This window comes from Typopeltis vanoorti, chromosome 18 (genome assembly GCF_054136105.1).
Source record: "Typopeltis vanoorti isolate ZY-2024b chromosome 18, IOZ_Tvanoo_1.0, whole genome shotgun sequence".
In the NCBI taxonomy this organism is placed as follows: domain Eukaryota; kingdom Metazoa; phylum Arthropoda; class Arachnida; order Uropygi; family Thelyphonidae; genus Typopeltis; species Typopeltis vanoorti.
Genome location: NC_143566.1, coordinates 110,808,940 through 110,825,195, shown reverse-complemented (window position 1 = coordinate 110,825,195; position 16,256 = coordinate 110,808,940). Strand labels below are relative to the sequence as shown.

Sequence of the window (16,256 nt, the reverse complement as noted above, 5' to 3'; positions counted from 1 at the left end):
TTTTTGTCCTCTTAGTTTCATAAGGCTGGCAGCTCTTTTGGACTGTTTGGTTATCAGAAACCAGGCAGAAACTTACAAGGACTAAAACTATTTTAATAATTTTAGGATAAATCTCTTCAAGTAGGGAGGAAATAATAGGACATACAAAATTTAAAAAAAAAAGCCTTTTTATTTTAAATTATGTTTCAGGGATACTATATTGTTTTCTAATTCCATGTTTTTAATAGTGTTGTATAAGAATCAATTATGCTCATACTTACATTGGAATATGCAAGTGGTATCATATTATTCAACTAAGAATTAATTTTAAATGGCCTCAGGTCTCCTAATCATTAAGAAAGATAAGGCCTGAGACTGTTTCGTGAGAATAAAACATCCAAAGTTTTATTTTGGGGTGGGGGAATTTCTGCTCTTGTCAGATGAATTATTCTGTCATTTGAAATGATCTGCAGAATGCTCCTTTGAGATTTGAATCCAGACTTTGTCTACTAAATATGTAACTCTTAAAAATTCATCAAGTAATTTCTTATAACCCCCTTCCAGGAGTTTATGCACCATACTAATCCAGGCAGTTTGTGGCATACTGGGAAGGTCAGCACAGTGAACAATACAACCCGTTAATGCATAATCAAAGTGAACAAAAATACGTTATTTATGCTCATGTCACTTTTCTCCTTTTTACACACAAGTGAGTGAGCGGAATAGCTTGTCTTCAGGGGTAGTGAGTGCATCTATTGTAAATGAATTTAAGGGTAAGTATAACAGCAGGTTTGGGTAATTTATCGCTTCCCTTGATGAGTACTCGACTCCCTGGAGGTTTCAGATAATAATAATGTCATTACTCCAGCTGCCTTTTCTCATTTAACGTTTTTGACAGCTTTTTCTACATCAAGTATTGATATGTTCTCTTGTTTGCATTCCTCCTGAAAATTGTTTACTAGTGTTCTGTCACCACTTGTTTTGTTTAAGTCTTTCAAAGCAATTACTCTAGACATCAAGGATATCCTTATTTACAGTTTTCACGTCACTTATCATCTTTGATTCCTTTTACACCTCATTCCTCCATTGTTGACTTTTTTTCTATAGCTTCCAGAACATTTTACCATTTTCATATTATTTATCTTCTACATTCTCAAAGTCTTCCCACAAACTGTTTAGCTACTTTTACACATAGTTCAGCTCTCTTACATTTTCTATATATTCTTTTAAGACATTTGTCAACTTAAAAGGTCTATGTGGATTGATTTAGTCAGAGGTGCCTTAGAAAGAAAATGTTAGATAGCAGAATACTGGGGTGCTGACAATAGGGGAAAATTTGGAGGAAATTGTTGACAAGGGATTAATAATAAGGTAAACTTAATCATGTAGTACAGTCATAGTAGCCTGAACACTCCTTGAGGGTAGTATACATCAGGAAATTATGAAAAAAATTGACATCACCATCAACAAAGAGGATAACTAAAGGCCATCAGACCCATTTAAATTTAGGTGATGTAGAGCTTGCATTTTACTAAAGTATCCTACGTTTGGTCAAAATAGTATGTTCAGCTAGGCCAGACTGCTGAATGTTCCTAATACTGGATACAAGATTTATGCTCCTCATGATGGATGGCTGCAGATCTACCAGACTGTCCAAATTAAGACAAGCCACAGGAGCAAAGGATCATTTAGTAGAAAGCTGAAAGCTCGTCTTCAGGTGAGGAAACAAAGGTAAAATCTTCCTGACAGGACAAAAATGGTATAATAGAACTTTAGCATATGCGAGTATTTTTTATTTTTATTTTTTGGCTACTAACTTAATTTTAGAATAAGATTACACTGAGTTTTTTATAGACCAATAAATGATAAATAATGCCAATAAGTTTCACCAACTGGGCTGTTTGGCTTCTTCGGAGCCTACAAAACAGTAAAGACAACTCAAAGTCACTAGCACAGAAAACATCCATAAAATATAACAAATTAAAAAGACACATAATATCATACGCATGGAGTATGTGTTTCATTAGTTATTGTTGTGTGTGCATGTAGTTTGCAGCGAAATTGAATTCTGTCAAGCTTAGCGATCTCATTAGTGTTTTCCATATGGCAGGCAGGATGATTCCTTGATTTCAGTTTAGGTGCTTTCAGTAGCTTCTTTGAAATTACAACACCAGAAATTTTAATCTAGATAAGGCATGGAACTTTTATCCCATTAAATGGTTTAGTTTGTGTTGAAAAATTGGAGGATTATCCAGAACTATCTATTCTGTTGTTTTTAACATCCCCTACGTGTTCCTTTTTTCTTAGTTCAAGACTTCTTGATGTCTGACCTATGTAGTTTAAACCACAAGAGCAAGGGATGTTGTATACTCTAGCATATTTGAAGAAGGCATTGTTGTCTTTTAGTGACCTTAATATGTTTCGGATCATCTCGATCGGTTTGAAAGTTACTCTAATTTCAAAAGGTTTGAAGAGTGTTGCAATCTTTTTTGATACTGTTCCTGCACAAGGGATGGCAATTGAGGATTTATCTTGAGTCTTGGCAGATTGTTGTTGTATGGGGTTGCTTTGAAGTATCTTTTTAATTAAATTTCTTGGATAGCTGTTGTTAACCAGGGTCTGTAATATATGAGTTAATTCATCGTGGAGGTCTTTTTCTTCTGATATGATGCTGACAACTCTATTTTTGGGCTTGTGTATGATGCTAAGTTTTTGAGAAATGTGGTGAGTAGATGAGAAGTGAAGATAACACCCAGTATGGGTTGGTTTAGAGTAGACTTGAAAGTTGATATGCCCACATATGCCCTCTAAAAATGGTAATTGAAGGTTGATATGCCCTCTAAAAATGGTAATTGACTGTCCTTCTCAGGTTCCAAGGTGAATTTGATTTTCTGATGGAAGGAATTTATCTTTGTTTGAAAGTCAAAAAGCGCTGTTTCATTATTTCTCCAAATTATAAAAATGTTATCGACATACATCCACCATACTAATGGCTTGGGGTCTAATTGGGACAGGATGTCATTTTCTAGTTTCTCCATGAATAGATCTGCACACGGAGGAGATAGGGGACTGCCCATAGCCAAGCCAGTTAGTTGTTTGTGGATAGTGCCATTCTATTTAAAGAAGTTTGATTTGAGGCAATGACTGAAGAGTTTAGCAGTATCTTGAGGATACAGATTGTGTAAGATGTACTTCTTCTACCGGGATGTTGGTGAATAAGGATACCACATCCAGGCTGTCAAGAATATCTGTTTCAAAAATAGAGATGTTTTTCAGTTTATCGATGAAGTGCTTTGAATTCGTTGTCATTATCAGAGTTTCGAATATGATCTTTAAGGAGACGGGCAAGGTGTTTAGACAATAGGCAGGTTGGAGAATTTCTTCCATTCACTATGGGACGTAGAGGGACTCCACTTTTGTCAACTTTAGGAGAACCATATGATCGCTGTGTCACTGGGTGAAACGAATTCGATCTCCATTGTAGATCTGTAGATCAACTGTTCATATTTCATAATAAATTATTTGTGACCTCGTGGTTTTTCCATGTAGGGTCTGAATCCAGTATCTGAGAAAATTTCCAGACAAGAAGAGCTAAAAGAATATATTTCAAAATGTCCCTGGCACTATTACGTGATAGAATACAAAATATCAGATACGAACTTAGCAAAATATATCTAAAATGCTTCTCACTTTATGAAGACATTTCAAACAACATAGAAACAGACTTATGGACACTTCTAGAAAACATGACACATAATAGCTTCAACCAGGCTTTTCTTATCAGAAAAAGAAGTTATAACTCTAAACCCAGCCTGCCTGAGGACAAAGTAATCTTTAACCTCTCTGACCATTCCTTAACACAACTGGAAGTCAGCATACTCAAAAAAGGATTCACTTTTGCTATCGCACCTAACTATATTCCAAAGGTTAATATTAATGCAACATAGAGACAGCACTCTCGTCTTTGTCTGAAACAATAGCCAATGATCTTAGATTAAAGAGCGCTGTTATCCATTCATCATCAAGTCCACCAAACCAAATTATAACACCTTCAGAAAAGAGAGCTCTATCCAGCTTGAAGCTCTATCCAAACAGATCAACCTTTTAAAAGCAGACAAAGGAAACTCGACGGTTATCCTTAACACCAAAGACTACACAGCTAAGATCACAGAGTTACTCTCGGATACATCAACTTATCGGATATTAGATTCAGACACAACATGGAAAAACCACGAGGTCACAAATAATTTATTACGAAATATGAACAATTGGTCTACAGATCTACAACGGAGATTAAATTCATTGCACCCAGTGACACCGCGATCATACAGTTCTCCTAAAGATCACAAAAGTGAAGTCCTTCTACGCCCCATAGTGGATGGAAGAAATTCTCCAACCTACCTATTGTCTAAACACCTTGCCCGTCTCCTTAAAGATCATATTCGAAACTCTGATAATGACAAAGAATTCAAAGCACTTCATCGATAAACTGAAAAACATCTCTATTTTTGAAACAGATATTCTTGACAGCCTGGACGTGGTATCCTTATTCACTAAAACATCACGGTAGAAGAAGTACATCTTACACAATCTGTATCCTCAAGATACTGCTAACCTCTCCAGTCATTGCCTCAAATCAAACTTCTTTAAATGGAATGGCACTATCTACAAACAACTAACTGGCTTGGCTATGGGCAGTCCCCCATCTCCTCCGTGTGCAGATCTATTCATGGAAAAACTAGAAAATGACATCCTGTCCCAATTAGACCCTAAGCCATTAGTATGGTGGATGTATGTCGATAACATTTTTATAATTTGGAGAAATAATGAAATAGCGCTTTTTTGACTTTCAAACAAAGATAAATTCCTTCCATCAGAAAATCAAATTCACCTTGGAACTTGAGAAGGACAGACAACTACCATTTTTAGATACCCTAATCAAAAAACAAGCAGATGGGCATATCGACCTTCAAGTCTACTGTAAACCAACTCATACCAGGTGTTATCTTCACTTCTCATCTACTCACCACATTTCTCAAAAACTTAGCATCATACACATGCCTAAAAATAGAGCTACCAGCATCATATCAGAAGAAAAAGACCTCCATGGTGAATTAACTCATATATTACAGACCCTGGTTAACAACAGCTATCCAAGAAATTTAACAACAATCTGCCAAGACTCAAGATAAATACTCAATTGCCATCCCTTGTGCAGGAACAGTGTCAAAAAAGTTTGCAACACTCTTCAAACTTTTTGAAATTAGAGTAACTTTCAAACCGATCAAGACGATCCGAAATATATTAAGGTCACTAAAGGACAACAACGCCTTCTTCAAATATGCTGGAGTATACAACATCCCTTGCTCTTGTGGTTTAAACTACATAGGTCAGGTATCAAGAAGTCTTGAAATAAGAAAAGAAAAAAGGAACACGTAGGGGATGTTAAAAACAACAGAATAGATAGTTCCGGATTAGTCCTCCAATTTTTCAACACAAACTAAACCATTGAATGGGACAAAAGTTCCATGCCCTTATCTATAAGAAAAAGTCACATCATAAGGATGCAATTTCAAAGAAGTGTTGAAATTGTATCCTTATGTTGCAATTTCAAAGAAGCTACAGTGGTTCTCCGCTCTGAAAACAGCCTAAATATAAATCAAGGAATGATCCTGTCTGACATATGGAAAACACTAAAAAGTTTGCTAAGCTTGTCAGAATTTAATTTCGCTGCAAACTACAGAGTATGCACAAGCACAACAATAACTAATGAAACACATGCTTCATGCGTATGATATTACACGTCATTTTAATTTATGTTATATTTTATACGTTTGTTCTCTGTACTAGCGACCGAGTTGTCTTTACTGTTTTGTAAGTCCTGAAGAAGCCAAACAGCCCAGTTGGTGAAACTTGTTGGCATTATTTATCATTAAATTTATTGGTCCATAAAACACCCAGTGTAATCTTATTCTAAAACTTTAGCATACGTTCAGAAATTCCTTTAATATATGGAAGCAGAATCCAAGTGATTTCTCCTCTTGTGAGATCTATCTAAAGACTAAGAGTCTAAAGCTGTTAACTGCTTTTTTGATAGAGGACTTATTAAAACCATTTTTTTAAAAATGCAGATTTCATATAATTAAATTCTTGACAGAAAAGGTCTTCAGTAGAGCAAACTATTAACTCTGAGAACAGTATAATGCAGTCTTAATGGTTCCAACTCTTGACTGAATGATAAGTAGCACAGACATGAGAAAAAATGAATTGCAAACTATCATTAGGTTGACATGATGATAGTTTGCAATTCAACTTTCTATCATCTAAAAAGGCTAGGTGATTGTTTTTCTCCTCCTCTAAGGTAAACTGAATTCAATGATGAATCATTTTTGAGACAGTTTCAAATATGCATCTCCATTTCAACTATCAGGTTTAATGCCACTTTTCTTCATATCCTAATCATACAGATGATTAACAGAAAAGACAGTATGCATCCTTGCCTTATATCTGATAATTTTTCATTGTTCACTTATAACCTAAGTAAGTTATATACCACTCAGTGTATATACTCTTTATTTGTACCATTATTCGTACTGTAGCATTTTGAAGAGCTTTCTTCTTGACACATTATGATGTGCTTTGATCAGATGTACAAAACTTAAATATAGATCTATGTTATATATTCTAATAATTTCTTGACTAACTTTTGTTCTACCTACCACCCTTTAACTAGATAGTCAGTTTTCTCTCTGGCCATTCGTTGTTTATCGTAGTAGGTGGCTTCCTCTCTGAGCATCACCACCAAATGAAGGAGTGCCTCAGGGGTCTGTTCTAATACCCACCCTCTTAATCTACTCTCATCACCACTAATTCCATTCATCCTACCCATTCAACAAACCATACTTCAAGATCATCTGCAATCAGTGCCTTAAACACTGATCCCAATACAATACTTCAATGGGGTGAAGAAAATATGGCTATCTTCAATGTCCCCAAAACAGTCTTGCATTTTCTTTGACAAAAGGGATCTCAGCTCACCTATTCTTACTCTCAATAATACACGATCACAAGACTGGATTACATCTCTGCTTAAATTGACATTTACCTATAGGCTCTTTTGGGGGAAAAAAACATCAATAGGTTCGTGAGCCTGTTTAACTAGGTGTTCACTTCTACTCAGCATGTTATTTTTCACCCTTCCTCAATGCAATACAAATCCCAAATCACACATCCTTAGTATACTGTTCACATGTTTGGGGTGGTGCATGTAAGACCTCCCTAAAATTCTCAACACTGCATGGAAGAGAAGAGCAATCTGACTCACTTCAATCTCTATCTCAGAGATATGCCGTTTCAAGCTTTGTCTCTCTCTTCTACAGGTACCTCCATGATTACTGCTACACTATACTGGCAACCATCATTTCAATACAACTGCAAACACACCAAACCTGCTTCCCCTCTTACATTCCATCCATCTCTGTCCTGTGGAATAGCCTTCCTTATGATGTGACTCCAAACTACAATCTCCAACTCTTCAAGAAAGTGAAACTTCTTTTCCATCCCTCACTCGTGCCCAATACGTGCCACAGTTGTGCTTATCAGTTCATCTATATCTTGTGCATCAATCAATACGTTTGATTCAAGGATCAATATAAAAACATAAAAATCTGGTCCAGACAACCTTTATCTGGAGCTCTCTACTCCAATCTTCAGGAATTCAGGCTTTATAAATTATGCAGCACAAGAATGCTACAGTGATAATATTTGAACATTTCCCATCTTTGCTTTCATCCTTAATGTTCAAATTAAATTCAATACAAATTTCAGTTAAAAAACAAACACAACTACCATTTCCTACACTAGCAACTATGTTTGTTTCCAATGTGTGTGTGTGTGTGTGTGTGTGTGTGTGTGTGTGTGTGTGTGTGTGCGCGCGCGCGTGTGTGTATCCCACACACATGAGAGATCCCAAAAAAAACAGTATGGAGAAGACTATTCCAGAGTAGAGGTGTTAGGGAATGAAGGAAGAGAAATTTGTTCGATGAGCGTGGAGCTGAACAGTATATGGGTGAGAACTAGTTGCTGCTCATGTTCATACAAGATTAGAAGTGCAGGAATAGTAGTGGCTAGTTCAGTGAAACAATGACCATGGAAATACCTATAGAAAAGACATAATGCAGCTATACTTGAGGGAGGTCCTAGGTGCACCACTTCCGAATGTGAAACAATAATCTAAAAGGTCAGGAGCCCTGAGGTACACTAGCATTGATTGAAAAGTCTATGGTCGTGCATCTAGATTCTATGGTCAGGGTAGATAGTTTTCCATCTACCTTGATCCAAAGTAGATGGAAAACTGATGAGGAAGATGGCAATTCACAAAAGGAAGAAGGAATATTATAAGATAGTAGCTTGGTAAGAAGCTGCAATACTAAACTCAATCAAATGCCTTGGAAAACTTTCCCCATGGCTTCCACCCAAAGGTGGATGAGGTTGTCTACGGTGCTGTGAAATGAGAATGATAGAACGCATATTGATAATTGCTAAGTGACTGGTGAGTCTCCAAGTAGTGCAGTAGTTGGCTGTTCATAACCCTTACCATTATTTTAGAGTGTACTGAAGATAAAGCAATAAGATTATAGTTTGATGGTTTACTTTTATCTTCTTCATTTGGGAACATGCTGGATAAAAGCTGACCTCCAAGCTGTAGGATATGCCAGATGAGTATGAAGCCTAACTTGCAATACAGGTGTAAGTTCTAGGGCATAAGATTTTAATCCAACTAGAGGAATACCATCAAGGCTACTGAGTATTTTTCTGATGTCCTGGTGAAATTTCAGAAAAGGCATAAATGAACAGCTCACGGGTGAGAAGAGTTGGCTTAGTCATGCACACAAGAGTTGGAGGGGGGGGGGGGGAAATCTCATGCCAAGAGGTCTGCCTTATCTTTAGGTGATGTTACCATTGTACCACTGCAACGTAAGAGAGGTTAAAATATGAGAAGACAGAACTTGTGTCTCACAGCCTAGGAAAGGGATCAGAAAACAACTGCCATTTGAAGAAGAGACAAGCTTAGTGCATTTTGGCCCTTACAAAGTTCACTTTAGATCTTCCCCCAACCTCAGTTGTCACAACCTATAATAGAAAATGAGTGAAAGGCTGGAGTTTCTGACTTGAGCTATTGCATATGTGCTAAATTTGGCTTGGACTGTTTCAGCACAATTATTATAGAACCATTTGGATTGAGAGACAAGGGTTCTGAGTGGAGGCATAAAAGCATTCATCACAGCAAGCATAATTTCTGTTATTAGATTAGAATTGGAGCTAGGATCAGAAGAGCAGAAGCAATAATCACACCATAGAAATGAGGCATGGACATTACAAAGGTAATTTTAATTGACACAGTATTGTAGTGCCACGGATGAAAGGCCAAGATCAGCTGGGAGTAGGATGAATCATCATCATCAATTTCCTGACATGTACCCTCAAGGGGTGTACAGGATATGATAGTACTAATGAAAAATTTACATCATTCCTAACTTCCTATCTATAATTTTCCTCCAAACCAGTCTGTTACTTGTGAAGACTCCAACATTATCAGATCTTATATTTCTATCATCTAAGGCACTTTGTACCGTATCAATCTACCTATATCTTGGTCTTCAACTGGGTCGTTTTCCTGCCAACTTGGCAGAGAACACGTTTTGCTAATCTTTCCTCGCCCATTCTGTTTAAGTGACCATACCACCTGAGGTTAGCTCTGCTAACGCATTCCTGAATGCTGACAATTGCAAGTTCTTTCCTAATATCCTCGTTTTTAATATGATATTGCCATTGATGCCATCTGTTTATGCCTCTAATCTTTCTCAGGACTCTCATATCTGTGGTCTCTAGTCTTTGGTCAAGTGTTTTACTTCTGGCCCATCTCTCAGATCCATAAGTTAAAACTGGTTTGAACACTGTCTTGTATACCGCTAGTTTAGTGTTCTGACTAATTTCTCTCTTATTCCATATAAATGTATTCAGTTGACTTCCTACCATATCAGTTTTGTTGATTTTGTTAAATTGTGAATGAAGAATTTTATGATTTATTAATACTTCATTCATGATTTAACATATATTGCATTTAATGAGCTAAGTTTGCTCTTATGTAAATTAAACACTTACTGTTAAACTTTTATTGAAATAATAATTATAATTTTTTTTAGTTATTTATTCTGAATAAATTCTTTATATAACTTGTAAATATATCCTAAATGAACTGTGATATATGTTTTTTTTATTATTGTAAATGAAAGTGAAAGTAAATTTAAGCAATTCTGCTAATGAGATTTGATTGGTCACTGTAATGGAAACGGAGTTATTTTTAAGTAGCGCATGATTAGAGAGTGGAGTACTGTATACAAAGGGAGAAGCGAGTTGTTATGAACTGAACTGGTCAAAACCGGATTTTGGTGGGAAAGAGGAGAACAGAGTTAATTCGAAAACGAAAGTAAGATATAGGGAGAAGCCATAGAGAGAGCATAGAGATCGGTAGTGAGTGGCAGAAGGGGAGTTAACATATGCCAAAAATCGACCAGGAAAGGACAAGGAATTAATAGGCATTTTGAATTACTTCTATGGGAGTTCTGATACTACAATAATTTCCTAACGGTTAGTGGAAGAATAGTGCGGAACTGAAGTTAATACATAGAAGAAAATATGGAATTAGTAAATAACTTAAACCAAGTGCATCAAGACTTGTGTATTTCTGTGCCTATAATTCAGTTATTATAGCAGAAGATTTCTTTTGAATTGTGTTGCAGTAAAGTAAAAGTCAACAAGAAATTCAAATGTGCCAAAAGTCAACAAGAAACTTGAATGTGCCTATGCGAATTTGATGCTTAAAAGTGGTAACCCGGTAAGAGTTGTCCTTTCTATAACTTGTGAAACAATATCAGTTAATTCCGTTGGATATATTTTGACCTTAGCTGTGGTGTTATGTCAAGCAATGGTCGGATGTTAGATGTACTGAAATACTTTCCCCTCGAAGCAATAAGAGTTATGTTGTTCTATTAAGTGTTAACTGACTGAGCTATATTCTTCCAAATGTTACAATGACTAATCTTATGACAGACTAATCATTGTAACATTTGGAAGCTTAAACTTTTCAAATCTATTCTCAACTTAACACTAAACATAAAGAACTGAAAAATTAATGTTTGATAGATAATGGATTGTAATTATTCTGAATACTTTAAACTGAACTAATATATTTATGATATGATTCATCCAATTGGATAGAGAGAACTATGTGAAAGAAATACTAAAGCTTTTGAATTGAGAAATGTCAACATTAGTCATAATCCACAAACCTAACCTAGAAGTTACTATTATCTGAATATGAATTCTTGTAAATTTTTAATTGGATAACTTTTTTGCAGATAGTTATACTTGTGTGTTTATGTTGTACCATTCCACATTAAATGTTTTCTTTTGTTGAGTTAAACTTGGTGTTTGCCTGATTTTCTTTCAATGCACCACTCATAAAATTAATCGGACCTTTCTGGAAGCCTTAAATGCTAGTAACAACCTCGGCCTAAAAATAAAGTGATAATATAAATATAGTTGATGATTGATTCTTCTATAATATTTAGACTAATCTGAATATACGGTGGCGCAGTATAATATAATTTTCTTTATATTCAGATGAGCATCAATCAACAACTAATGAAGAAAAACAAAATTTAAAGAGGTAAGGATAAGTTGAACAAACCAGCATAATTGGAACAGTCAGTTAGGTAGGACGTTCCAACACTACCATACCAGCTTTGTTGATTCTGTTGTCTATTTCTATATTTAATTTACCATCTTCACTAAAAATCGTGCCTAATCAGCTGAAATGTTTTACTTGTTCCAAAGGTTCTCCGTTCACAATGCAGTTGATATTTTCTACAATTCTACCTATTTTCATTGTCTTTGTCTTTTTATTGCTGGCCTTCATACCATATCTATTACAACAACAAATCTTGCAGATTTGCAGCGGATTTATTTAGAAGTATAACATCATCCGCACAAAGCAAAGAGCTGACATTAACATCTCCAATTTCGATATCATGTTTAATACCACTTTCCTTCATAATGTGATCCATATAAATAATGAACAACAGAGGGGATAATGTACATCCTTGTCTCACACCAGATTAAACATTAAACCATCTTCCTGTACTTCCTTCAATTCTAACTGCTGACTTACAACTGAAATAAAGACGAAGTATTGCTTGATATAATTTTCCATTGACACCATATAACTGCAGCATATTGAATAGCTTCTCTCTTGGCACCTTGTCACATGCATTTTCCAGATCGACAAAACTTAAGTATAGATCTTTGTTATATTCCAATGATTTCTCAACTATTTGTCATAAAGTGAAAATCTGACTCTGACAGCTCTCTACTTGGCCTGAATCCAGCTTGTTCTTCAGCAAACTTTTCTTCAACAATTCTTCTCAACCGTTTCTCAAGTATACTAGCATAAATCTTACCAGGAACACTCAGTAGGGAAATACCTCTGTAATTCTCACATTCAGTTTTATTTTCCTTTTTATATATGGGTACTATAAGCTCTACTCCAATCATTGGGAATTCGTCCCTCTGTCGAATGTCATCTACTCCTGCTGCCTTTCTACATTTCAAGCCTTTGATGGCTTTTTCTACTTTAAGTATCGATATGTATTCATGACTGTATGTCTGTTGAGTGTTTCTTACCACTGTGCTATCACTGCTTGTTTCGTTTAGCAATTTTTCAAAGTAATTAATCCATACTTCAAGGATATCTTTTTCTCCCGTTTTAATGTCACCTTTATCATCTCTATTTCCTTTTACATCTTTCCTCCATTTATAAGGTTCTTCAACAACCTCCAGAATATTTTGCCACTTCTTGATATCTATTTTCTATGTTCTTGCCAAAGTCCTCCCATGTTTAGCTGGTTTTACACAGTGTTTAGCTTTCTTACATTCTCTAAGAGCACAAGCTGACTTATTTGCCAGAAACTTTTGATATGCTTTCTTCTTTTCCTTCACTGCTTCTTTAACTTCCTGTGTCCACCATGGAGTTCTGATTTTTCTATCCTTGCAGATGACCTAACCACATGCCTCTCTGGCTGAATCGATCAGGGTTTTCTTCAAAGTTTGCCACTGAATCTCCAAGCTTTGGTTCCTGTTCTCAAACTCTTTCATTTTTTCTTCAATAAGTTGTGTGTATTTTAGTCTGCAGTTCACATCTGAGAGCTGCTCAACTTTTATTCGCTTTAAAACTTTCTAACATGTTATTCTTTTCAATATGAAATTCAAATTTTATCCTGCTCAAGACTAAACAGTGGTCACTTTCGATTTCAAATCCTCTCTACACTCTGGTGTCCTGCACCAGGGAGAAAACATCGATATCGACAATAGTCAATTGGACTTTTCTTATTCCTTGCTTTTTCTCTCCATGTGAATTTGTGCACATTTTTATGTTGGAACATGGTGTTAGTAATAACCAGTCCATGTCCTGAGCAGAAATCCAACAGGTATTTGACATTATTATTAGCTTTGCTCTTTTCTCCAAATTTTCCCAAAATATTTTTGTATAGAAAATGAAACATGTGAAATAAGGTGTCAGACTTGCCAAGAGAAGAGCTAACATTAACAGCATATTTGAAAGGGGAACTAGTTAAAAAGAAAAGGTCCAGAATGTTTGAAAAATGACTAGGATTATCAGGAATTCTGATGGGCATCTTTAATTTTCAGTTCTAGTGTTGTTATTTTTTTTATTATTATTATTAAATAAAAGTTTTAAAAAGGACGCTGCACTCTGCAACTTCAAAAACAGAATATTCATTGAATAAATAGATTTTACCATTATACAGATTAAGCAAATTTGAGTTTTAAATGACTTTTGTAAGATCTGAATCTCATCTCTGCAATTTAAAAGATTTTTGTCATTCAGTTCAATGATTTAATCAGATTCAAACAAATACAGAACAAAAATATAATGCTAATGTGATATAGAGTACAAAAGCCAGCTTACCTCCCTTTTTGCTAGGAGGACATTTGGAACAATATGAGGTAGGCAACGTGATAGCATAAGGACCACTTCTTCGTTAGAATCTAAAATTTCTGCGACTTCATTAACTAAACGGTTATCTTGAGCCACTTTCTGATGAGCTGCATTAAAAAGAGCTTTCTGGAAGTCCTGAGATACAGTTCTTAAAAAAAAAAATTTTTTTTTTGTTGACCAAATCAGCAACAACATCAAATCCAACAATGTCAACATTTATAATTTCAGTCCTTCAGAAGAGAAAAATTACAAATTTCTATGATTTTGAATTCTAGAAAATTATTTTCATGAAGTTGCAAGAATTACATGGAAATAATTAAAAAAAAAAAAAAAAAGGAACTAAACTTCATGGACAAGAAGCTGACCCTTGTGACTATCCATCTTTAAAGCTACAAATTAAATGTACAGCATTAAATTAAATTTTTAAATTTACATTATTCACAAAATATACATTCAATTTTGTTATTAAAAAAAATATTGACTGAAAAATTCACCGAATATTCCTGAGTGGAAAGATGATCATCACATCTGTTGCACTTTTTTTTTTAAAAGTGGTTTATGTAAAAAAATTTAATTAAAAAATCCTCAAGGATTTTAATTAAATTTTACCAGTTTCATTTTTTTAAATTTCATTACCTGTTGTCTCACAACGGGTGATGAAATTCATCTCCCATCTAAAGATAATCACAAACATCTATGCCCACGGCAAGATTTGAACAAGTGACTTGTTGGTTACAACCTAACTGGAGAGTGGGTACACTAACCACTCAGCCAACTAGGTGAGCAAGAGTCATTGCAGGAGACCTACTGGCAACCCATTCCAATTATTCACCATTCTCTCCAAGTCAAGAACCTAGTCCACACATCCTTACTAACCACACTCTTAGACAACCTCTAAGTGTGACCTCATTTTCCTCCTTGCTTCCCATATATTGAAAATTTTCTTTTGTGTTAATCTCATACATTTAGTAACTTACAAATTTCTATCATATCTCCTCTCCTCTGTCTATCAGATAAACTCTGCAACCTTCAATTTGTCCTCACAAGGTACATTTCACAGATCTGTCATAAGCTTGGTCATTCGTCTTTGAATCCTCTCTACTGCCTGCTGGTCCTTTTAGAAATGCAGGTGACCAAATCTATGCACAATAGTCACCATGTGGCCAAATCATAACCTTATAAAGAGGGATAATAACCTCTCTGTTGGAAGTGTTGTGCTTCACCATCCCTTCCACCCCCAACAGGGTGAAAGGGGTGGTGAAGCCCAATACATAGCCTCTCCCACTCAAATGCCAACCTCACTTTCTCATGGTCCATCCTGTTCTATAAGTACAAATGAGGCACTGGCGACCGAGTATGGGCAGTATAACCCTAACATCCTAACAGAGTAAATGCTGTTAGATCTACCTGTCCAGAGGGATTAGGTAGTAGCCCCACCACTGGACTTGCCCAATGACAGGTTAGTAACTTGCCTTGGGGAAATTCAATATACTTTCAAGTCTCATCCAAAGAAAAGCAGGATGGATTTATCAAGGAAAGCACCACAATTCAGGAAAAGGTAAACGAAACTGGAAAAACACAATGAAGATTGCAACATGGAATGTGAGAAGTATTGCATACAAAGAAGAGGAACTTGATAAACAATTAAACCAAGCTAACATAAAGATATGTATAGTAACAGAAACAAAAAAAAAAGTACAAAAGAAACAGACAACTATATACAAATCTACAGTGGGGTAAAAAAAAAAGAGCAAAAGCAGGTATAATGATTATGGTACATAAATCTCTAAAGAACAATATTGTATATTATAACTATATGAACGAAAGACTAATAGAAATTAGACTCAAGACATTATTGTTATGTGGCCACATATACACCAGAAGAGGGAAAAGAAGACAGTAATATATTTTATAAAGAATTACAGAATGCCATAGATAAAACAAACAAAACTGACTATTTACTATTAGCAGGAGATTTAAATGCCAGAATAGGAAACAAAAAATACAAAACAAATAGGCAAGTCCTTCCTAAATTTGACAAAGATACCTGGAATCAAAATGGTCGCTTTGAATTAAACTCTGATCATTATATGGTATCAGCAAAAATTTGAATTAAACCAAAGTGGCTAAAAATATATAAAATTCTTATCAACCAAGTTACAAAATTTCTTCATTACAGGATCCCCATGTTAGACAACAA

General features: G+C 35.3%; 1 protein-coding gene across 1 annotated transcript in view; it reads right to left on the bottom strand.

Annotated features, from left to right (window-relative positions):
• LOC150097072 (RAB11-binding protein RELCH homolog) overlaps window positions 1–16,256 on the bottom strand; it is a 445,830-nt gene that overhangs the window by 229,174 nt on the left and 200,400 nt on the right. The window contains exon 6 of the mRNA XM_090408119.1: window positions 14,027–14,191. Coding sequence (XP_090264245.1) covers window positions 14,027–14,191 — 165 coding nt within the window. The remainder of the gene's footprint in view (window positions 1–14,026; window positions 14,192–16,256) is intronic.